Source organism: Hakea prostrata, chromosome 6, assembly GCF_041222555.1.
Source record: "Hakea prostrata isolate BN-2017 chromosome 6, UWA_Hpros_2, whole genome shotgun sequence".
Taxonomy (NCBI): Eukaryota; Viridiplantae; Streptophyta; class Magnoliopsida; order Proteales; family Proteaceae; genus Hakea; species Hakea prostrata.
The window spans coordinates 18,724,053-18,749,969 of record NC_142605.1 but is presented as its reverse complement, the minus strand read 5'-3'; the positions used below and the strand labels follow the sequence as shown (position 1 = coordinate 18,749,969).

At 38.1% G+C, this 25,917-nt stretch overlaps 1 protein-coding gene and 2 pseudogenes across 1 annotated transcript in view; 1 reads left to right on the top strand and 2 right to left on the bottom strand.

Annotated features, from left to right (window-relative positions):
- Positions 1-827: 827 nt before the first annotated feature.
- LOC149012441 (F-box protein At3g26010-like) lies at positions 828-2,344 on the bottom strand (annotated as a pseudogene).
- A 6,820-nt stretch (positions 2,345-9,164) lies between these two features.
- LOC149012440 (transcription factor AS1 pseudogene) lies at positions 9,165-10,952 on the top strand (annotated as a pseudogene).
- Positions 10,953-13,062: 2,110 nt separating this feature from the next.
- MAP1C (methionine aminopeptidase 1B) overlaps positions 13,063-25,917 on the bottom strand; it is a 34,377-nt gene continuing 21,522 nt past the window's right edge. Inside the window, exons 4-10 of the mRNA XM_089157839.1 lie at positions 25,421-25,582; positions 25,290-25,331; positions 23,323-23,394; positions 22,359-22,438; positions 18,057-18,154; positions 15,674-15,721; positions 13,063-13,321 (exon numbers count right to left, since the gene is read on the bottom strand). Of these exons, the coding sequence (XP_089013965.1) occupies positions 13,176-13,321; positions 15,674-15,721; positions 18,057-18,154; positions 22,359-22,438; positions 23,323-23,394; positions 25,290-25,331; positions 25,421-25,582 (648 nt within the window). The 3' untranslated portion in view covers positions 13,063-13,175. The remainder of the gene's footprint in view (positions 13,322-15,673; positions 15,722-18,056; positions 18,155-22,358; positions 22,439-23,322; positions 23,395-25,289; positions 25,332-25,420; positions 25,583-25,917) is intronic.

Sequence of the window (25,917 nt, the reverse complement as noted above, 5' to 3'; positions counted from 1 at the left end):
CCATCAACCTAGTTTTAAGCAAAAATTCAGATTTCGGCCCTGATTCAAAATCAGATCGAAGTGAGACTTTGGGGTCTCCTAATTAACAATAATGGGGTTCTAAAAGTACCAACAATTCATCCCAACTAGGCCTCAAACAAAAAGCTCCAAACTCGGCTCTCGAGAATGCCAGCTGGCGTCTCTGAGAGGTTCAAAACGAATTTGATTGCAATGATTTGCATAATCATCTCTCAAAAACAAAGGGAGATATAAAGAGAAGTAAAGGAAAGCATTCAATGCATTCTATTAACCCCAACTACCAAAACCTAGCATTCAATGATGAAGAATCCATTAAAACTAGGTTTAAAAAAGAGAGGTTTTAAGAACACTCACATTTATTGGCGTTACTGTGATGATTCAAACCACGAAGCGATGCGAGCGTGGAAGGAATCTGAGATCTCCCTTGGTTTCCTCTTCTCTCAAAGCCTCAGCCCCACTCTAGCATTAGAAAACACGTTCTATGATGAGTGGAGGCATAAAATAGAGTTTTTAAACTCATTTTCTCGAAACCGACTTGAACTGGGCATGGGCGGTCAAACAAGGCAGTCAACGGGCCCAATCAACCGGCCCTTGGTTGACCCCTCAACCAAGGTCTAATTCCGCTGATTTTTGGTTTGTTGGAAAGATCTTTCAAGTTCCTACGTTTAGGTATATTTACCTCATCATTTGGATTTTCCTTCATTGATTTTCGGACGTGCCAAAATCTCTTTTTAATGCCTTCATGATTAACCTTCTCTCTCTCCTCTTAAACTCTAGGAGATTGGTCGAGTCATCACTAGGGTCATCTACTACCATGTGGTCCATTTTTGAACCTTTAGGCTCGACTCGAATGGTCCACAGTTGTCGCCTACTCGAGTTCCGGATTCGCAGTTTTGAAACCATGTGTTAAGGATTAAAAATCCTGGGGATTTCACAATAGACCATTCAACCTAAGAAGATTCCGAGGGTCCTCCACCGGAAAGAGCCTAGATGTGGAGATTTGTTAGGTTGCTCTTAGCATAGTGCAACAAACCACCTGAGAATCCCAAGATTCCCTTGCTGGGATAATCACTGCTTGTAGGCAGTGGGATGGACTTGACACAACCCCCTAGCATTACATCGAAATCATTGTGTGGAACTAAATGTGTTGGCCTAGATGCCTTGAGATGGGTAAAATCAAGGGCAACAATACTAAAATCACGACCAACATGTGTAAACAACCAGTAGGCAGCCCCATTGAACAAGGTATGACAATGAAGGGTACTCAAATAGGAAGGATAATAAGGGAGTCGTACCATTTTCCAATTTCCAGTCTCTGAAGAAAAGATTTCCATAGATAGTGAACTCGTATAGTGTGAAAGAAAAAAAAAACTTCAAATTTCATCTGAGTGAGAATGGATAACTGTCATCATAATTGTGGACAAACTGGCACTTTGGTATGGATATCGTCCTTTCGGCTGAGGTAGGGCAACCCATTGCTTAGAGGAATCTCATGTAAATACCAAGGAATAAAGTTTGATACTATTCATGGGGATTCCGTAAATATACCATTCCAAAAATAGAAAGTTCCAAAACAATTGGGACTTTTTCAGAGATTGGATATAATTACTAATTCATGATCAAGCATGTATAGAATAAAAACTTCATTCTCGATTCTATGAGATTTTTTATAAAATTGTTTCATTTGCTTCTCTTCCATGGAAATTTCATTTTCCTAGAATGTATTCTAATTTTTGGTCTAATTCTTCTTCTGATGATCAAGTTAGACACATACTAGTATAGCTTCCCAATCCCAGTAAATAGTAGTAAGCCGTTGCAAGAATCAACAATGGAAAAAATAAGTTTTAAGGCCCTCACTCTATGTTACATGATTGTCATCACATTCATGTTTAACACCATTGTCAAGCCGAAGAAAGTGAAGTCCCTTGTCCTCTAGAGGATAATATCCATAATCATGTGCAAAAGGATCCAACTGGCAAAAGAAACTGATGGGGGTGGTTGTATGTGTATGTGATCCTCTTGCTTGTCTATTCACATACATATAGGCAAAATATGGATTTGAGATCAAGCGGTTCGAACGAGTGGAGACACACTTAGATTTAAAAAGCATCTTCAAAGGGAGCCTAATGAGTATATCAGTTGCCAATTCATCTCCCATAGTCAGCAGTGGATCTATATCTCCAGTGTCAACTTTATTATTGATTCTCTCCCTCCCAGGGTTCTCCATTTTGTTCTCTAGACTCTTCAAGCAATTGCAAGAAATAAAATGCAAAAGTTGCTACAACTAAAGCAAGGGACAAACCACTAAAAGAGATGAATAGCTCAACAAGACTGGACCACATTATCTCATATAATGAACTCAGTCAGGCAGTAGGAGTTGGTCGAAGAAATCCTACTTTTTTTTTTTCTTTTGGCAGGAAGGTCTGTTACATGTCAGTTACTTTGATAGGTCTTCAACTTGTTGGACTTGATTCAGGGTGGGTTGAATCAGAGCATCCAGGATTGACTCTGTTGATCAAAATTTCCATTCCTTGGAGGAAGTGTGGCAACAAGATTGACCAATTCCTGAGAGTCATGAATGAGATCCTCTCGCTGGCACAACTTCTCATAAAGGAATTCGATTGTTTAAAAAAATTACTGTAATGAATAGAAAAAGAATTGGCTAACTCCACTTGTGGCTACTTTGGATATGAAAGAAAACCAGTTTGGTTGTTCATGTTAGCAGCTGGTTAACCACTATTGAATAGCAGGAACAGTAATGATGGCAACTACAACCTCAAAAAATCATGATGAAACAAAACAATTTTGTGGTTGAATTCAATTTCGTCTTTTTCACACGTTATTTCTTAATCGCGTGATTCTCAAAATATGAAATTCCAAGAGGAAACCAACCGAATTAAAAAGAGATTAAACGCAAATACCGTTGAACCGCAGACGAACTTGTCAATCACAAACATACCATACGGTTCGTTTAGCATTCCTGATCTGGTTTACATGATAGTTTTTTTTATCAAGTTCTAACAGGTGACTCCAAATGTTGCTCTAAAAACCCGTTCATCAGCACAAGCGAACAACCTGCAGAAAAGTGATTGACCGGGCTTGGTCGAGGAACGTCTTCAACAATTAAGTTAGTGGAAGCACACAACTTTAAAAGAAGAAAACAACTTGTAGAGCTCACAATGCTAGAGAGAGTAATCCCAGAATGCGTACCTAATAATGGTGTAGGTGTGGGTATTTATAACTTAATAGGTTATCTTGAATGTGCGGTGATGGAGTTCAACTTAAACTCTTTAATTGTTGTTAACTTTTCAGATGAGAGGAGGAATCTTATCCACTGAGAGAATATTTCTTGGATTGTAGTTGTGGAGTTTGATATGGACTCTAATAGCGATGCAAACTATCCAACTTAATTGGGTTCCTTATCCCTATCTTTAAGGAGGTTGGATATGATTCATTCTGTACACGTTGCTTAATATCTTTGTTTCATATGTTTATTCGTGGTCCGACTAAGGTTATATCGGTCCGGTTCTTCTTTGGTCGATTTAGGTATATATATATCAGAAGGTATAGATCGAAAGTGACTCTGTGGTACTGCTACAAAAGAATAAATTTTCTTTCCCTATATTAATATAGATGACCTTTTAGCCAACAAAATTAAATTATGTATAAGGGCTTCCGAGAGGATGTAGGGTGAACTGGCCCAGATGTTTATTTTTTTTCGTTTTTTTCAATAAAAGCCTAGATAAACTTCAAATCCACCCATCCCCCGGGGGCAAAAAAGAAAAAAGCATAGAAGAAACATCCCCTCAGCTAGCGTTCTAGACTTCTCTGGGCCATTAGGCCCACTACTCAACAGCCCACAACCAGTCCATCAGATTCAAATGCCCAACCCAAATTATCTGAACCATCAAGGGGTTGTGAGTTGTCAGTTGTGGGTCGGTTTTATTTTAGATGATCCGGACTCCGGAGAGAGTGGCGATCCGAATAAAGAAAATGACAAAGAAAGATTAGCTGGCAAAATTATTGGAAAGCCCTTTAATAAATAAATATAAATAGGAGTCTAGGACAAGACAGAGAGCGTAGGAGCAATTCCGGTACGAGTAGAGTAGGTGGTGTGTCCGTGTAAAACAATCCCCACAGAATGCAACCACCCCGGAAAAACGGGCGATGCTTCTTTCTTCTCTTCTCTGGGTTGGGGATAATGGATGGTCCCACTTTAGAGTTTAGACCAGTGGGACCACGAACGTTACATAATTATGTACGCACTGATACACAGAGACACAGCACAGCGCCCCTCACCTCCTCAGCTCCTCTGCTACTGCTACTCAGTCCGTCCGTCCGTCCTTAATTACCTCCCTCATATATCTCTTGAGTCGTCTGATAACGATTCTTCACTCGTGATTTGACCATTCATTCTCTCAAAGCAGCATCACATTATTTCCTGCCAGAGTTCTCTCCCCGCATGGTGCGGAACCTTACAGCTTGGCAAGCATTTACGCAGTTCAAAGCTGGCCCACATTTCCAATTCTTGACGTACGTACGTACGTACGTACGTGAGATATTTCTATTTTCTAATCCCAATCCCTGGAAATGTTTACAACGTAGAGGTGTAACTTGTAAGAATGGTTTTTTACTGGTTGAGCTCTGGGATCAGAAGCACCGTGGTGAACAGTGTAAGCCTGTGCGCTGGGCCAATTTGACGCCCATGTTCTCGACATGGCTGCCCAATGCCCTATTGGCAGCCACACACATGGAAAGAGAGGGAGAGAAAGAAAAAAAAAGTAGTAGTAGGGATTTTTCGGTGGTTCTGATTGTTTTCTGAAATATTGGCAGTAAAAAGTAAAAGAGTAAAGTCACCTCACCATTGAATGCGTTGCTAGACAGAAACAGAAATGATGTTTGGACTTTGGAGTTTCTTCTCCCGACTCCCAAGGAAATCCCCAGGGAAGGGAAGACAAGGAAATGACAATAAACTCTAGCTTTCCTTGGCACCTTTTCAATTCCTTCTTTCCATTTCCGCTGGTTCTAACTTCTAAGGTCCCATGAATGCAGCTAGAAACCTCTCCACGCTACTATTGCTTCCGATGAAAGCAAATTTACTGTAGAGAGATGGGTAGCCATGCCAGCCATCCGTCCACTTCACTCACCGCCCTCCACCTTATAAAATAATAATAATAAGCCAGTCAAAGTCGAATCATGTTCGGTGGGCTCGTCTTGGTCAGGATTGAAGCTAATAGCTAACTCAAAAGATATTTGAACATAAAGAAACTTAACCGGAATGAAAAACCTAAGTGCGATGGTAAGAGATACAATCCCACCTGAATTGTTTTCCTTCTATTCTATCTCTTAATTAAGCTCTACAAAGCTCTTTGATGGTACAACTATTGACCGACGAGTTGGTCTGCATCTGACTCTTGTTTGACAAGCCTCCGACAGTTAGATAATTTTCAAACTCATCACCACCACGCCCATCATTGCCATCAACTTTGGTGAACCCATAAGCCTATTGTGGCCAATACTCATAATAAGCCCATTGTGGCCAATACTCATAATTAGACCGGTAAATAGCTAGTCGAAATCTACCATTAAATATAAACTCGTACTCGTTTAAGGGTGTTAGAATTGAAATTATTTTCTTATAAAAAATATCATTATTCGTCTAATAAGAAAATGTAATATGTTTAAATTTTAGATGGTCTCTATCAAAAAAATAAAAAATAAAAATTTAAGTGGTGTCTCACTCACGGTTCAGTGTGTCGGCGATATATCGCCATGTTGCTAGGGGACAACACGACTCCCCCCAGCGACACGATATTTACCATATATCGGCGACATATCACCCTGTGTCAGCGATATATCGCCAGCAAGTCGATATATAGCTGAAAAATTGGCGATATATCGCCAGCAAGTCGATATATAGCCGAAAAATCGGCGATATATCGCTACATTCGCCATATATAACAGCTTTTCGTTTGTTTTCGCCGATTTTTCGTTTGCTTTTTGCCAAAGTGACATAGGGCCTCTAAAAGCTCCCCCGTGTCCGTCGGCAACAATATGTGAAGCATGAGCCATACTCAACATAATTGTATAATGAATAGTAAACTTTAGTACATCTCTTTATTAATTGTGTATTTGTGTTCTCTTTGCATATTTACATTAGTTTATATGAATTTTCCAAACTTCCAGTCTTGCCCGCATATAGCCGAACATGTGCCAATTATAAACTTTAGGTTAGGTGATGTTTTAGGTCAAAATAACAATCTCAATGTGCTTATTGACCTCAAATTAAGTTATACGTCAAATTTTATGTCAAAATGACTTGAAATACCCTTCGAAACAGGGGTTCCCCTACCAAAAGTCGGCAGTCTGCCGACTTTTGGCGACATGTTGCCCGAGTCGCCAAGGTCCGACACGGCGACACGGGCCGACATGTCAGACCTTGGTCTCACTCTCACTAGTGATTTCTTGACATTCACCGAAGTCTGAAACAATTAAACGTAACTAATAAATTGAACTTACGCTAAATATTTTCTTTTCTCTAAATATTTTACGTAATTAAAAAGATGGATGACCAGATTTTGAAATCTAAGATTGACAACTGAAAATCGAAAAATCAGAAATCAAAAGATGAAATTCATCATATGTAATATCCTTATCCCTATATATAAAAAGTGCCTTTATATAAAAAAAAAATTAATAAAATAAAAAAATTCATCAATCAATAATCAAATAATTTATTGGAATGAATGGTCATTGAATATTTCATAAAGTTTTTTTATTTGAATTTGAATATCTTCTATAAATTTTTAGCCGGATTTTATATCGAATGCGGATAAAAGTTTTGCTTATTGGATTTGAACATGGATGAATTGTATCCAAACCCAATCAAATAGTTATTTTTTTTTATTTATTTTAGGGAATGAAGTCCACTCACTCCCAATATCATTCAAATCGTCCAAAATACCCTTTGCTTTCTCCCAAGTCCCGAGTTGGGCATAAAAGGGGGAATCTGGTTTTGGATAGAGATCACCAAGGCTGCAGAGACTTGAATTTATTGGAATTTCATGGAATTGGGAGAGTATCTACAGTGCCTACCCTCTCTTGGTATCTTAGATTTCCTTGTTCATGGTGATAACTGATAACCGCTGCTGTTTAGTCCATGCGAAATTGGTTTAGTATCTACGCTGCCTCCCAAGTCCCAATCAATCCTCCATATCCTATCTATTCTTGGGATCTACAAATTACTGGCGACTGTACTCTCTTTTCCTCTCTTTCTCTCTTTCTCTCTTTCTGAAGCTCAGTGGTTAGTCGTCCCTATTCTATTCTGCCAACGAAAGAGGTTCTATAATCCTCTCTCTGAAGCCATTTTAGACACATTAGGGAGACCCAACCATATATACAGGCCTCTTGTCCTCTTATCTCCCCATCATCTCATCGCATGACTTTGACACCCTCGTGAAGTAGATTCAATAGGGTAACCAAAAACCATCGAGTCCAACCCACCCGAAGCTTCAAATGGTATTCTCTAAGGGCGTGTTTGGTTGTGAAAATCTTTAAATTCATGAAATCTAGAGATTCATCTTTTTACACTAAAAACAAGAATCTATCACAGGTTCAAATCTCCTTTGCTCCTCTGTTTCTTGCATTGGACAGTCTTGTGCTCTTTAGCTTGGGCATGAGTGCTACCGGTTCTGTGGACTATACTAGGCTCCAGTGGGGCTCCGCTGACAGGGCCAGTGCTTGCATTGGTAGTGCACAGGGCTAATGCTTGCATAGATTGCACTCGATAAAAAGTCCGAACATTGTGTAGCAGGGGGCGGCTAGGTCGCTGCTACCGCATCCCCTCTTTTGTTTTCCAAAAAACAAGAATCTGTAGATTTATAGGTTTGGGGTGAAATCCAAAGATTTTATCCCTACTATAAAAATGCTAAACATTTTGCATTCACAAATCACTGATAAATCCCCAGATTTCATTCCACATATTCGGTTAACTAAATAGTTAATTTTATAAATTATGACTCCATAGATTTTAAATCCATAGATATTTGAAATCTCTAAACTCATGTAATCAAACAAGCCCTAAGGCCATTTTAGTCAGGAGACCCAACCATGCATATACAAACTCTGGATCATCTTCCCGTCATGCTCCTGACGGCTTTACAACCACAAGCTTAGGGGGGGGTCCACAAGTAAAAAATAATAAAACATTAAAAAAAATCTCATCACCTTATCATGCCCCCCTTTATAGTTTATGGTTGTAAATCCGTCAGAGAGATGATTCGGACTCGCATATACAAGTCTCTTGTCCTCTGTCTCCCCCTATCAACTCATAGCAGACACCCTCATGAAGTAGATCCCACAGAATGACCAAAAACCACCGAGTCTAGCTCCAACACCACCCAAAGCCTCAAATAGTCAGAATTTTATCTAGTCCATTTATAGTAAAAAAAATTGACCATATAGAAAGTAATGAACCATCCATTTTTTTGTGGATGTATGACATATTTATAAGTCACATCAAAGAGTTGTAATTAAACTAAAATAAAATTTTCTTTTTATCTTGTTACAACTTAACCTCTAACCTTTTGATATAATATAAAGACACATGTCACACATCCACTCAAAAATTGACTAGATAAACTCTGTGCTAACGATAAACTCTGTGCCAAGTTCTGACCCACCACTCCAAAATTCCTGTTCTAAATCATCACTTTGTTGGGAGCACATACAACTCTTTTAATGCTTCTTTACCATACATTAAACTTAGAATCCACTTCACAAGTTTGATGAAATAGTTCAAAAGTAGGGCCTATGCCTTCTATTATGTGGTGAAAAAAATATTTCGCTCCCCCAACAAGAAGGTAACCCAAACTCAATATCAAAAGTTTGCTTATTAGAAATGATCAAGACCCCATAATGAAGAAGTATATGTAGTTGGACTTGATAGTTGCTGTGATAGGTATAATACTTCCCACCCTTAATACAAAACTACCAATCTCCCAAACAAAATGAAAACTAAGACTCAAAAAATTCAGATCTTCTTAACTCACTCATATAAGTGTGAAATCTACATTTGAAATGAATGGAACCTTGTATGCGTGGATCCTACATTTACGTGAATGTAGATGTATAGGTATAAAATAAGTGTAGATGTACAGGTATATGGACAAGCTAGGTGGAGAGAAGATGTAAATTCACACAAAATTCCCACCACCATAATTCCCTTGCCACAAACCCGTAAAGAGAAGGAAAACAAAAAGCAGAACATTGACATGGGCCACCCCACCTTACCCACCCGGTAGGGTAGGCTAATCTGTTCTTACACCTCCACGGCTCCACCTCTCTCTCTATTCTCTCTCTCCCCTCATCGTCCTGTCTTTTCCAACCCTTCTGACGTTTCCTCTGTCAAATTTTCCCTCCCTCTGTCACTGCTCTTTCTATCCTTCCTCCATTTATAGCTCTAAGCCTCTAACTCCCTTAGCTCAGAGTCCCAAACCCTCGCACGAGATCTTTCTCCTCTTGTCTTTCACCTTCCAACGATGATCAAGATTCCAAAACGAACAATGGGTTCTTGATTAAATGGGTATCCCTCTACAGAATTCATCACCAGTGGACGTGAAGAAGAAAGAGGAGAAGACGACATGGTTAACAGGAGATGAAGGAAAGGCAACGTTGGCAGCCTGAAGAAGACGCTCTCCTCCGTGCTTATGTCAAGCAATATGGACCCAAAGAATGGAACCTCGTCTCTCAACGCATGGGCAAACCACTGGATCGTGACGCCAAATCCTGCCTTGAGCGCTGGAAGAACTACCTCAAACCTGGAATCAAGAAGGGTTCTTTAACCCCTGAAGAGCAATCTCTCGTTATCTCTCTGCAAGCTAAGTACGGCAACAAGTGGAAGAAAATTGCAGCGGAAGTTCCTGGCCGCACTGCTAAGCGACTTGGTAAGTGGTGGGAGGTTTTCAAAGAGAAACAGATCAAACGGGGCAACAAAACCCAACAACAGCGTCTCTTCAGTCTTGATTCCTCTTCAAATTCGTCTTCAATCCTAACCCCTTCGGCTCCATTAACGATTTCACCAACAACTACCCTTCTCTCTGCTTCACCTGAACAGGGTAAATACGATCACATCTTAGAGACTTTTGCAGAGAAATACGTTCAGCCCAAGTTGCAGCTTCTACCTTCTCTGCTAATGCCTAACCTCTCCCTCTCTGACGCTCCTCCCATGCTCACACTCTGCGGCGGTGGCGCCGCCACCACCACCACTTCATCGCCGTCGATGCTCCTCCCCTGGATGACTGTTAACTCGTCCACTTCTTCGTCTTTGTCTTCTTCCTCTTCCGCGACGGCTTCGCCATCTGTGAGTCTGTCGCTTTCTCCAACGGACCTAACCAAGATCGACCAAATTCCGCCGGAAATTGGACTGAATGAGCCGCGACACCTCCCGGTTCATCAGTTGAGTACGTTACTTCAGTACTGTAAGGAGCTTGAGGAAGGGAGGCAGGGTTGGTTGCAACATAAGAAGGAAGCGACATGGAGGTTGAATCGGTTGGAGCAGCAGTTGGAATCGGAGAAGAACAGGAAGAAGAGGGAAAAGATGGAAGAGGTAGAGGCTAAGATCAGATGCTTGAGAGAAGAGGAGATGCTTTTTCTTGATCAAATTGAGAGAGATTGCAGGGAACAACTTGATGCTATTTACAGGGATGCAGAGGCTAAAGAAGCTAAAATGGTGGAGATGTGGTCACATAAGCATGTTAAGCTTGCCAAACTCATAGAACAGAAAATGGGTGCTGTGAATTCTTCATCATCACTTCAGCACCAGCAATATCGTCACCATGAGTAGTAGTAAATCGTTACTGCAACTTTCCAATCCATATCTTCACTACTCTAGTCCCTTGTTCTTCTTGCTGTTCTGATTTTTTTTTTTTATTTTATTTAAAGAAAAATCTGTCCTTCAATTTTTGCTGAATAAAATAATATTATTATAGGTTTGAAATCCATGATTGCTTTCCAGATTCCATTTCACGATTGGGGGAGGATCCTTACTAGTTTTATGAACTGTTACATTACATCTTTTTATCAGAATCAGCGTGGAACAGAGACAGAAGATGAGAAAGTATGAGAGAAGAGAGGGAGACCAGGCTAACTTGCTATGTCTAATCTGTTTCAACAATTTTAATAAACGAATGACAATGACAGGGAGACCAGTCTGAAACCCGAGAGTTAAAACTTGAAAGAGGGTTCTTGCGGTCTTGCCTTTCTTTACTAATTTCCTGTGGAGACAAATAAATAAAGCTTATCATATCAAAGAGCTTACTCATCCAACTTTTGGAGTTATGAGGGGCTACTACTGTTCTCTGTATGGGTCGGGTGTGACACTGTGACCAAACATTTTCAGATTTCTAATATTTATCTGAGGTATACCGTTACCGTATACGGTTGACAAATTTATTACAAATAATAAAATTTATTTTTTGGGTACACAAATAATAAAATGTTTTTTTTGGGGTAATAGCACAAATAATACAATTCAATGATGTAAGAAAGAGAATGGGCTCCCATGCTAACCACAAAAGTGACAGAGATGAAGTTGTCTTTCCACTGTGGTTTTCCATTCTAATGTCTACTTTGAAAGCATTGACAACATGTCCGGATTCTTTGTGGGTTACAACTTACAAGTTACAAACTTAGAATTTTGCGAAGAGTTCAAATCTGAAAGGGGAATGCTTCTGAATTTTATGGAAAAAAACAAACAATCCATTCAAGGAGTCTCTTCGGCAAGATTGTCAACTTCACCATCAATAGTGTAATCTATTTTCCTGCGTCTCAGATTAATTACTTCATCTGCAACCTCTGTGTAGTCCCTTCAGAGTCAGCCACTTGTGCAAAGAGTCTAAGTCACCTCCCAGCCGGGGAGCTCATATGGCTCCAGTCTCTACTATACAAAAATGTTCTCCTGATGGAGAGATGATTCAGACTCCTCATGCAAAGCCCCAACATTGACCCACCTATTTGTCAAGACTTTCAATAACAATATAACAGATGGGCACACATGGGCTAAACCTTCGGGTTCAAGCCCCACAGCCTCATAACAGCCCTTCAAAGTCAAGGGAAATAATGTGCTCCCGACACTTTTGAACCACACAGGGGGGAAAACCCTCATGGGATCTATTGAAATTTTTATTTTTGATTTTCTTTTCAATATTTACAAGTGGGCTCCATCATATGTGCAATGCTAAAGTGTAAGGGGAGTACACTGTTCTCCTCCCTGACGGAGAGGTGATCTAGACTCTTCACAGTCAGCCCACTTGTGCAACAGATGAAATACAAGATGCAGTACCCAAACAATAAGATTACAGGTCTCACTACTCTTTTGGATGTTTTCGAATGCAAAATTACGTCCTTGGACATCTGAAACACGACTACGTTTGTTTGCAAATGTGTGGAGTGTGAAAAAAAGATGAAAGAAAAAACATGTAGACCTCATATGTAATGGGGTGAGGAGAAATGAAAGGAAATGAAGAGATTTTGTGAAAAAAAATATTAAATTTGGTTCCACATTGTTGTTTTCCACCATTTTTCTTTTTTTTTTGGTAACCATTTTCCACCATTTTTCACACAAAATTCTACTTTTTTTATGGAATTAAAAAGGTAGAATTTTGAAAAGGCATAAGGTTGAAAAATTAAAATGCCACCTCACTAAACAAATTTCCTTAATTAACTTCCTTAAATTAAGGAAACTTATCTACCAGCTTTCCCACCCCATGAACCAAACAAACTACATTTTTGAGATTTCATAAAAAAAAATTATTTTTTCAAACTCCTCCCCCCCAAATTTTTTTCCCACCCCACCTTTATTCCAGAAAACAAATGGGCCCAAATGTAATCTGATTGTGTGGGAAAGGAAATCAATGATTTCTCTCAAGCACAATCAATATCCATAACAGTCGGGGCCTTAATTATGGATGAAAGTAAGGTCCAAGGCAGAGAAAGACATATACAAATGAATAAGCAGGTAACTAAACACAACCCATAAGAAGAATATTGTTGATGAGAGGGACAAAGCATACTATCAAAAACAATTCTGAATTACATTTACAACATTAAAGAATGATCGATAGCGTAACAGTTCAATACTTTAGATGATAGTTCAACAGTTAACACTTTGTCAAGATTTCAGCTCCAGTTCTGGTGATCAAAATACTATGCTCAAATTGTGCTGCAGGGCTGCCATCAGCTGTAAGAGTTGTCCAATTGTCATCCCATGTTATACACTCGATGGTTCCCATTGTAAGGATAGGCTCTAATAGAAGTGTGAAATCAAAGTGAGTCTTGGAAGGATCCAGAGACGACTTGGAATAATATTAGCACAAGAAAAGAAAAGAACTGAGTGTAACATACTTCCATTGAAAGCTAACAGAAATTCATGAGAATTAGAAAGTGAACAAAATTTCAGAATGTTTTATAAGTTTTGCTTGGTTTACTGACTTCGATTGAAGGAGAGAGGGGGGAAAAATGCTATGTAACAACCTACTTATAAAAACACTTAAATGCTGGAAACTAGGTGGAAATACAAAATAAATCTGTGACTAAGACAGACAAGGCAAGCATCCCAGACATATGTAGCTCAGATAACCAGATTAAGTAATTTCGTCTGACTCTGCAGTTCCATCTTTGAGGTGTTCCTTTTCTTCCCTCAATTACAAGCATTCTTACTTACATCCAGGTAGTAAAGTGAGAAAGCACTATTAAGAAGGGAGTGGGAAAATGGGGCAGGGTCTACAGCTAAAGATCCTCAGCATTTCAACAGCTGGAATGATTATGTTTTCAGGTTTCTGAGTAAAAACAAGAGCAACTAAAATGTAAAGTAGTCCAATCCCAATTGGTAGAAGAATTCTCTTTCTGGTCTTCTTCATAAATACGTTCACACGAAGGGGGGGAGAGTTCATCTTCATGCGTCATCTGGAATGCCTTTTTCCAGACCAACGAAAGGAAAATAGTAACACAACTTAGAAGCTTAATGACCTACACACTCGTGTCATGAAATTTTTTCCTCATTGAACTTTTGAAGTGTGATAGTCACTGAGAAGAGGGGAGAATCAGTGAACCCAAAAACTGATTACTCAAATCTCATAAATCTCAGCTGATGATTCTGTTGTTTCTCAATCTTATAACCACTCAAGCAGATTGTCCACAATCACACAATAACATAGTCATTTGGACACCTTGTCTTGCAACCACTCAACATGACCAGGTCTACGAGATGTAGTATCCCCATCCTGCAGAAAAGCACTCCTACATATACATTATATCTCTCCTCTTCCCCACCCAAAAAAAATAAATAAAGGAGGATATGGAACATGGTTCAGTAACTACCCTACACCTACAACCAAATAGCATACCTTCCCACAGTATGATGCTTAATGCTGATTTAGCAGCTACAATCGTAAGAAGCCACAAGCAGAGCTTTTTCACAGCTCAAACTATGAAGCTGCAATTATACTCTTCTTTATAATAACCCAATTACAAGGAAACTGAGCCCCAATCTAATTAAGAAACCAAATAAATCTCAAATGAAAACTACTAATTTATAAAATCTATAGAGTCTAGTACATCAAAAGGAGAAACTCTTAGAGAACAAAATAAAAACAGTAAAAGAATGAAATTGGAAACTTAATGAACTGAAAACTTAGGCCTACTTTCTGAATACAAAAAATAGAAACTAAACTTTAGCAGCATTAAGAATGAAGATTCTTCACTTAGTGGGCCCACAAGATCTTCTAAAAGCATCCCTATACAAGGCAAATATGGGCTATGACACTGTCTGAGTGGACTGTGTTTTGTATCTTTTTCTTCTTATTTCGATTTACATTCAAAATTTAACTCAAAAGGTTACAGCCTCATGTTTACACAACTTCAACTAAGGTTCAGTGTACGGATATAAAAAATGAGCTTGAAGAAGCTGACATATATGCAGAAACAACTTCATGACAAACTCATGCCTTGGTTCACACCATGACAATGAGAGGGGCAACATTATCATCCAGTTTTCACAGTACTAGTTATACATTTGATCCTTTACTTCCTCCCGCCCCCTTTCTTTTTGCTCACTTTTAACAATTATAGGTACTTATATCCAAGTAATCAATGTGTAAGTGTACTGTAGTGGGGAAGTCCAAACTCTCTTCTCCACACCTTTTCTACCTCTCTTCGGAATTCCACATTTCTATCTGTTGTAACATCAGTAAAATGGTCACCTTGTCCTAGGGGTATATTTCTTCCCTTTTATCCTATCCTGGAATATCTCCAGCTCACTACAAAAAAAGAGGGCCCATGATCATATCATGCCCTTTTCTTTTTCACTTTAATCTTCATCCTATTTTCCATCTTCCATTTGTTGTAATCCAATTTCCTTTTCTCACCTCTTTTTTTTTTTTTTTTTTTTTTCATTTTTTGTTTAGACTGCAGTTTCCCTCCTTTGGGATGATACAGATTTGTTGTTTTGTGACCATAATGTCATAAGCCTATTCCATAGATCAACACTTATTTTCTAGATCAAACCAAAAGTAAAAACATTTGTCGTTGTTATTCTGAAGGATAAATGGTGCCAAAGTAATACGAAAAAAATATTTCTGAAGTAAAATCATGTCCTCACCAATGGTAAATGTTTGACCCTCAACCATAGTACCAGGTCGGTTGTTGCCTGTTAAACAAGAAGAAATATCATATAACATGAATACCATGACTAAAAGATCCAAGTTGCATACTATATACTAACCAATAGATAATCTAGCACCAAATGTAGATAAAATTCAGAGCCAAATTTCCAGCATGTTTTGCATAAGTAGCATGCTATCATTTTGGTTAAACAAACAAACACCTAAGGTTCCCTAGGGAACAGTTTAAATTTATGAATATTTGATGTATAAACATAAATAGATGCATCTGGTATGATTTATAACCCCTATTCTTATTAAAATGAATCAATTTAAACATAAATTCATAAATAGATCAAGAGCTATTTATGATAATCTATTTATGATTTATCACCATAAATTGTTAATTTTTGTGTATGCAGGTAACATTAATGAACATGTGTAGAATTACTAGTTAAGTTGGGTAAAAGGGTAAGACTACCAAAAATTGGAGCAAAACCTTATTTTTCTCTCTCCAACCTCCACATTGCTCACATCTCCCCTTTAGCAATAATTAAAGAATATCAAAACTAGCCGAAACCAATAAAGCGAGCCAATAGCAAAACTAAAGCCAATATATATTTTACAAGGAAACAAAAACTAACTCAAAACCAAAGTGATGAATACATAATACGTTATTTACCCGATGGTACCTAACCTGTTTCTTGTTATATAAAATTCTTTATGTCTAGTCATAACCAAACAAAAATTATTTATAACTCATAACTTATTATCATAATTGATCATAATCATAAATATAAATTATGCCAAAAGAGAACCTAAGCTGTTTTTGTTAATAATGTTGAAATATGTTACATGGGTAGAATCGTCACAGGGGTCTTTTAGTCTTGTACAAATTCGAGATTGTTCTCCTCCATAGTTAATAAAGCTGTCATGTGCGCCACTAGAGACAAGTCATATTCATCATACTAACAGGATACCACTAGAAATTTTGATCTGAAACCATATATGCAGCTCACCTTCTCCCTTTCTTGATTTATGTGACTAAACCACCCAAAGCCGAGCCTCTCTTCCCTTGGCTTGCATCTTCCACCAACAGCCCTCCTAGCTGCTTCTCAGTAGGTCTCCCCTTGATTTAAACTAGATTCAGGGCCATATAGGGGCCAAAAAGGGCCTAGGGTGATAGCCCAACACCCTATGGCCATATACAAAATTAGGGGTATTTTGGTAATTTTGCATTGTTTTAATTGAGTCAAATTAGGGTTTTTGGCCCATTAGATTAGTAGGATTGCCACCTTGTTTTTGTTTTGGCCAAGTTACTAAAGAGTCCAGTTAGGTTAGGAGTCCCAATTAAAGAGGGATTCCCTTAGTTACAGTCCAATTTTTAGTAGTCTAGATCTACCCTTGTTTTCCAATGGATTATCCTACAAGGAGTTAACGAAAGAGTCCTTGTTGGAATAAGAGTCCCAGGTCTAGTCAAAGTCCAAGTTTGAATTACCTTCTAATTTTGAATCCTAGCATGAGTACACCCTTGTAAGGCTATAAAATAAAGCCACTTGCTTGAAGAAAAACATGCACCTTTGCTTACCATTGGATGACAACTCAATAACCTACTTTTCTTTAAATAAATTCCACCTGGTGAAGATCCTTCCAACCACTACAGATACGGTTCCCATGGTCGAAGGCTGATTGATTAGAGAGTTACTTTTGGTTTATAATACCTGACTCACTCACTGGTTATAGAAGAATAGAAATTTAACGATCAAGAATTGAACAAATCATTTTTGCAAGCAAAGAATCTAGACTTGCCGCACTCAGCAGTCCCATCAACTGATGTATATTTTCCTTCTTCTGGGTAATGTCTTTGGGATAGAACTAGTATTTTACAATTAAAGAATCCCAGTGGCAAGTAATTAAACACTGCATTGTAACCAAAAAAAACTAAGGACCCGTTTGATAACTCACCAAGTGTTTTTGCTTCGAGAAACACCAGACACAGTTATGAGTGTTTCTAGAAGGGGAAACATCTTTTACCTATTTGATAAAACTTGCTTCTAGAAGTAGAAACAATATTCGTAGGTGTTTAATAAAATCTGTTTCCACACCATAGTATTTACTCCTGTTTATTTATCTCAGAATAATACAAAATTTGTTAAAAATAATTAAAATACATGCATAAGTATGCATTTACAGTCATTTGCACCCAATACTTCTTTTCTTACATGTCAATATCTTTGCTCTATCTTAAATTGTATGTGATAGGAGATACTTATTTTTATGTAATTCTATCTCAAAGATTTCAAAACAATAGAAAACTCAATTTTCAGAAAAGACAGTAGGGTTCACTAATGTAAAAGAATTGAAATTTAAAAGGTCACTTACGGTGATGCAATATAATTGGTTCAGAGTGAAATACAGTTCCAACACCATGCCCGACAAAACGATCCACCACTCCATAGCCAAATTTTTCAGCATGTTCACTGAAATTATCATACAAAAAACTATTTCAAGTTCTCACCCATGAAAAAGAAAGCTATGTCAAATGAGAAGTGCAAGGACTCTTAAAAGCCTCTCAACAGAGGCAACATAACTCAAAAAGGAAGCAGGAGAATCTGACCAAGCCACAAAGTATATAGCAAGGTCATATTAAAGTCTAGTTACTATCACATATATCATACTGCAAATCTGCAACAATATTAGATGAATGTTCAATGAAGGCCTTTGGACGCTCCACCATAGAGGGGTGATTCAACCAGACTGAAGTAACTAAAGAACCCAGGGGCAGGCCAAAAACGATCTGAGGATAAGTGGTCTGGAAAGACATGCACAGCTTGGGCACTGTATCAAGTATGACCTCAAATATTGTACCTAAAAAAAAAAGGGTATGACTTCAAAAAAAGCTGGCTAGAGGGAAGGAATCCATGTAGGTGACCCCATTAAGTGGGGGTAAGGCTGAGTTGTTGTCGCTGCATCCATGGAATTATGGTGCATCATTTACTTGTTTCAGTTTCCTTTTCTGCCTTCTAGTACTAAAACAATATGTAGAATAGGCAATATTCCCAAAATTATACAATACGGTTGGTATTACACTGACAACTAATGGTGCAAATCCAAACTAGCAGTCTGATTTTTTCTTGCAATATAACAGTTTACACATGTTTATATGAGATAAAATAAAGTTCTGATGAAGTATTAGAGCATAAAGTGTGCGTCATTCATCCAAGAAAAATGGTTGCTAGGCATCACACCTGCACAGTCCCCCCCACCCCCAGCCACCAAATGGCCAACCAATGCATATTGGGCAAAAATGCACTATAACAGTCATTTTGGCAGAAGTTCTGGATTTTGGCCAGGCTGAACTGAAACTAAAATCCTTGTTTTTGAACCTTGCTGATGCAGCACAACCAGAAGTTACTGTTCACGCTACAGTAGTATGAACAGTAACTAGATGATAATTTCATATTTGGTGGGCCCCAAGTCCAGCTTGCATGGAAATAGATTCAAATTTGGTGGGCCCAAACTCCAGCTTGCAAGGAGATAAAATAGGAACTGTTTTTGTGGGAGTTCTAGAGATAATTTAAAATTTTGTTATTTATTATTGGGATAATCATGTAATCAAAGTTTTTATTTGGGTAGGATATCTAGGAAAAAATTTAGTTAGTTTTAAATTACCAAGAGTCCTATTATAGTTGTTTTCGTATCAAGTATGTTTGTTTTGTTATTTAAACACTTATAATCAGCTTATTGAGGATGGAATGAAAATATATGAATTGAAGCTTTAGCTTTGTGCATTTGCAGCAGCCTCCACCTCCTCTTCTTCTTCTTACGAATTTTTTCTCCCTCTTCCCCTTCTTCAAGACTAATTCTTCTAAGATTCTCCCTTTTTCCCCTTTACTTCTTTATCCTTCTTTCTAATCTATTCTGTCCCCCATTACTTGCTTTGAACAACATTTTGTCATGGCCTTAGTCTTTTACTAAACCAGCCGTGCCTACACTTAGCTTTTTGCTCGTACTAAGTCAGCATCCAACACCTCTAAGGGACTTGGCGGTGATGTCAGGAAGATTGCAAAAGGGTTTGGAAGAATGAGTCTAGTATTCCACTAAGAAAACTTGAATACCAATGCTTGAGAACTCACTTGCTTGGTGCCTTAGCCAAATGAGGCCACTTTAAAATAGGCACTTCAACCTACAATGAATGGTTAGATCTATGTTGATGTCTTCCATCAAGCTGAAGAAATTTCTATTATTAATGAGACTAGAATTTTCCCACCTTTGTGGAGGATTCTAGCAATTTACAGGTTTCTTTAGAAACTTCTCTAAAACCTTCTTTAACCCTCCTTGCTTCTAGAGGTTCCAGAATATTCCTAGACTTCTCTTTAAGTAGAGAGTTTAAGCCATTGATTTTGTCTTAACACAAGGTTTGCAAGCTTGCCATAGACCTTTGTTTGGCAGCCTGTGACAGCACACATTAATGAGGGACGGAATAGAGAAGAAACACAGCTAAAGACGATAGTGAAGAAGGGGAAATCTCAAAAGAATCAGTCTTGAAGAAGGGGAAGAAGGAGAAGAACACTCATAAGAAGAAGAGAAGAGGAGAGAGAGAGAAGGAGGGCTGCAAACGCCCAATGCTAAAGCTTCAATTCATCCTTTTTTTGCAAGGGCTTATTTATAGCTTGGCTAAAGCTTTACAAGAAATAGAAACTTACTAGACTAAAAATAGAAACTAATATCCTAGTAACTAGTGACAATAGAATCTTATAAATATAGAAACTACTAAGCTTTATATTTCAGCCACATGTATGAAGAACTAAAATAGAAACTAAACTAATGTCTTAAATCTCCCAAGAATAAAATCTTCATGTAATATGATCTTGGGCTGACAAATCCTCTATGGAAAATTATCGATAGGCCAAATATTGGGCTCTGACACTGTTCACATGAACAGTGTTTGGCCTTCTAAAGACCATCTAACTGAATGGGCTGGCTTGAGCTGGTTTGGTCCATTCCTGGTTCACTTGGTCCTAGTTCCACGCTGGTTGTCTTGCATCAATTTCTCCCTCTTAAAAAAACTCGTCCTTGAGTTCTAATGAAATAAGAAAGGATGTTGTATAGAAAACCTTGTTCAGGAAGTATGTTGGTTTTTTCTTTTAAGGTGTGTGGAATGAAGAGAGGTAAGGTTTGTGAGAGTGATATTAATCACAGTAGTAGTGAATAAGCGGAGAACCGAATGAGGAGGAAGACCATAGAAAGAAGAAGAAATAGAGAAGAAGAATAAGTTGGGAAGACAGATCATAAGAAGAAGGAAACTAGGAAGGAAGAAAGATTGAGAGCAAGCTCGATAGAGTGAAGAATCCAATGGACAAAAAGAGTTACCCAGGTTTGGGCTCTGACACCAAATTAATGGGATACGAAATAGAGAAGAAGGAAGAATAAAGAAGATAGGGGGAAGAAAGGGAAATTTCAAAAGAATCAGTCTTGAAGAAGGGGAAGAAGGAGAAGAATTGTCATAAGAAGAAAAGGAGAAGGGGAGAGGGGGAAGAGAGAGAGAGAGAGAAGAGGGGCTGATGCCCAGTGCTAAAGCTTCAAATCATCCTTTTTTTCTCCAAAAGTTCATTTTATTGCAACATAAGGGCCTATTTATAGCTTAGCTAAAGCTTTACACGATTTAAAAACTAATGTCCTAGTAACTAGTGACAATAGAATCTTATAAGTATAGAAACTAATTAAAGTTAGAAACTACTAAGCTTTATATTTCAGCCACATGCATGAATAACTAAAATAGAAACTAAACTAAGGTCCTAAATCTCCCAACAATAAAATCTTCATGTAATATGATCTTAGGCCCACAAATCCTCTATGGAACATTATCGATAGGCCAAATATTGGGCCATGACACTGTTCACATGAACAGTGTTTTGGCCTCTTTTTGGCCTTCTAAAGACCATCTAACTGAATGGGCTGGCTTGAGCTGGTTTGGTCCATTGTTGGTTCACTTGGTCCTAGTTCTATGCTGGTTTTCCATCACACTCTTATTGCTTGGTACACAATTTATCATTATATATGTCACCACTGTTCGAGTTCATTGACTACTCTTTTGTTCTGCAGAATTCATTTTATAACAAAAGCATATAAAGTCAGCAGATATATGCAGTTGTTTGCCTGCAGAGTCTAATGAGTATATAGTTAATTAAGCTTAACCCATAGTTAAGGGAAAAAAGAATCCATGAAAAGCATCACTACCAACAAAGGCAAAAAGAAAAATGATTCTATTCGGTTCATAATGATTAGTTACCCATAGAAAAGGTACCATTAAATTACGTAAACTTAAACACCAACAGATCCTATAGTCAGGCTAAATGGAAAGAGATGATGCTAGAAAAAACCAGCCTCATTTGCTCCTGAAAGCTAATGGATCAACCGACACATGAACAGTATATGAAGAGTACAGTTGAAAACATATAACTTCTTTTATCATGATACATAAATCAGTGAGTGCTTCAGCTAAGACAGATGAAGATACAATGAAAGGGTAAACACATTATACATCCCTTGAGATGGGTAAATTAAAATTTAGTTCTCTACATTGCTATAGTGCACTAAAATTCCTTAATTAGTTGTCTTTCATAGTCATCCAATTGAAAAGAAAATAATAAATCCAACATATAATGAACATAAGCAATGGACCTTATCCTTTTTCCAATTTTGTTGAAGCTAGCACCATCCTTACATAAAGCTATGCCCCTCTCCAAGCACTCTTCAGTTACCTGATACACAAGAAAAGGTCAAACAAAATTTAAGATCTAAACTACCCAAAATAAAATAAAATAAATATAAATGCTAGTGATAGACTGGTGAGGCTTTGGTTCCAGGAGACATGAAGAGCTTAAAAGACTTTACTAAGAGCGGTGATGATAACAGATAAGATTGCAAGAGAGTAGCAATGGAGGGTGGCTGGGGATGATACAAAGCAGATGCATCAGTAAAAAAACAAGTGAAGAAAGGAGTGAGGTTATGAGACTCAGTGTGTTAGTCTTGCCAAACCCTTAAGGGTCTTAAAGATAAGCAAACCCTTAGTGAACAGTTAGGGGGGTCTCTCATGTGGCTCATAACTGGTAGAACAAGGGCCTACCAATCAAGAGAAGTCCAGTTCGCCAAAAGCATATTTGGCTGCTACAAAGGTAATGATAATAATGTCTGCTAACTTCACACTGCAACCCTAGCATCTGCTGCCAGATGATGTCAATCTGGCAGATGTGCCTTGCAGGCTTGTACAGGCCATGTACTGACCTCTCTCTCATACTCACTTTTGGAGACTAGAATGACAAAACAAAAGAAACCCCCCCGAAAGCCTATTTCTAGACTAACTGGTGTCTGGGCCTCAACACCATTAATGACTGATCTCCATAGTGAGAGTAAGCTTTATCTTTAACTTCTCTGAAGTATGGTCTATTGGAGTTGGTGCCCCTTAACGGTCCCAATTGAAGCCCCAGATATGACCCAGCAGTCTGAAAGATTTTGGTGCCAAAATTTTCAAAATCAACATAGACAAAGTATACAACATTGATGAGCAATTTATTCTCCTAAACATTTTATCGAGTATACAATTAAGCACTACTGACTACTTGTTTCGGTAGTGATACAAATTTACCTTCACAAGGCGTTTTGTTACATCATCAACATCCCCACAAAGAAATGTCTTTGATGTATCCCCATGATATCCCTAATATCCAAATGAAAACCATGTATTGTAAGTAGAACAATCAGTACCTTAAACATTTATGATCAATAAAAAAAAAATTAAAAATGAAAAGCCATAGACAGTTTTAAATGATGAAGTACCACAATACAGAGAAGGATTTATAATACTTAAAGCAGTTAGATTTATTAACTCAAAAAGTTTTAGGAGATGACATAAAAGAATGGCATGAAATGGTTCAAATCTAATTTTCCCTACCAAGAAGATAATACTATTAAATAGGAAACATTAGAAGTGGTCAAAGAGTCTCTATCACGCCACACACTACTCACTGTTCAGTAGTAGAGCAGTTTTTAAGTATGCCAATTTAATTTTTCATGATATCTTGATCTGGATCATATGTCTGTGCTCCATCAATAGTGGAGGTTCATATCAAATTTTAAGTGAACTGTGGAAATTAATCAAGTAATTGTTCCACTTAGGTTATTTATTTGTTGATTTATTCATATGCATTTGTAGCTAGATGCAGTTAGCTTACTAACTTTTATGGAAAACATATTGGTGTAGCCTTGGCTTGAGGGTTCAACCAAGGGCCAAAAGCTGCAGGATCTTAATAAAACCCGAACCAAATATGAGGGAATTTGATCTCAAAGTAGTGGGAGTTTTAGGATAAAGCTCTGGTGAGGAAATGGCTTTACATAATGAAGTGCAGGGAATGGCCAGACATAAGTTTGGGCATATAGGGAGTACACCTAAAATTTATGAGGTATTTGAGTCCAAGTAGGACTCTATGGTCAACAGGTCTAAGAGCTGCAACTTGAGGGCAATCTAGGGGATGGTATACAGGGTTGATTGTCCAAGTTATGGTGAACCTGAAGGCTAGATGGGTGCAGATCTAACTATGAAATTTTGGGGCATATGGAAATCCAGAATTTCAAAGAAGGGACTGAATCTTGGCTTTAATAATCTGATGTGGCTGGAAATTGGAGGGCATGCTATCGTAATGGAGGGTGGAAATGATTAAAAGATGAGAGTGATCTAACAGTTAGATGGGGCTAGATAGAAATTTCTCAAAAAACAGCTTGCTTATATTCACAAGGAAATCTGCAGAAAAGTGCAGGTTTAATGGAGTTCTCCTAAATCTAGAAGAAATTCAAGAAGGGGTAGAAGAAAAGTCCCCGACCTTGGGAGGGGTGAGGGATGGGGATTCCCTGCCTAGCAGCCTGACCTGCTTGGCATATCTGCAGAACACTACCGAGCAGCTATTAGTGCAGGGAGGTAGGTCCCAGCCATGTGTAGACTCCTACCTAGGTCCCTAACCTGCTTGGTAGTCAATGGTGACTAGTGAGCACTTCCCAGCAGTCTCAAGGAAGAAGAAAAGGTCCCTGACCAGCTTCTAATCTCACAAAACAAATCAATTCTCTACTAAAATTCTGTCTGCTTTAGTCTTCTCTCATGGGGTTATATATAGATGGCTAATCAGCCCTACAACTAATAAAAGAAATAGGAAACAAATTCTAAAAAAAGTAGAACTTGAAAACTTGAGACATTTAAAACTGAAATAAGAACATAAGAAAATACTGACATGACCTTATGATTTCAGTTGGGACAAATTACATTAAAGTACCACTGGAAATAAAAATTAAACTAAGCTATTTTGGCACTCATGGTATGGATCCGTAGATGAGACCCACTATCACTTAGACCTATGGGATTATAGGCCCATAACCTATATATGTCCACCCAAGGCTTATCTTAAGAAAATAAGCTTAAATTGGAGTTTGATTGGAATCAGATATGCAACTAAACAATCCACAAATCTAAATAAATTACACTTGGGACATTGAGTTACAAAACATAATAAATGAAATCCAGATGAGTCAAGAACAAAGACAATTGACACAGCAGAAGAAGCATACATTCAAGAAGACCGTCACATCAATGTTGATTATGTCTCCTTTCTGCAAAGGAAATATTATCAGTTTCAAAATGGGAAAAAGGGTAGAACATGTGCTGCAAAAAAACAAAAAGAAAAGTTAGCACATAAAACCTGTAGTTGGCGGGAGTCAGGTATTCCATGGCACATGCACTCATTAACTGACGTGCAAACACTTTTTGGGAACCCCCCATAGCCAAGAGGTGAAGGATAAGCACCACCATCAATAATCATCTTGTGAACTGCTTTGTCAATTTCATCTGTTGTTGCTGATGGCTGATAAGAACATTGAAGAAATGTAGCATAATTATTACCAGAACATGTCAAAGGACTGAAACAATCACATGCCAAACAAGACAAATCACAGAGGTGGTGGTACTGGTAGTAGTAGGGATAGTAATAGCCAATGCAGTAGCAATAGCAATATTAACAGTTGTTAAGGAATAAATTATGAAGTTACAGTGTGCTGTACCACATGGCTTACTACAGTCATTATTGCTTCATATTTTAAACTTATGTACACCAAAGGTATTTTCTTTTTTCCCAGGTGCTCATGGGGTTTCTTGTTACTGCACCTATTACATATTTATAAATAAAAGGTAGTGCTACTG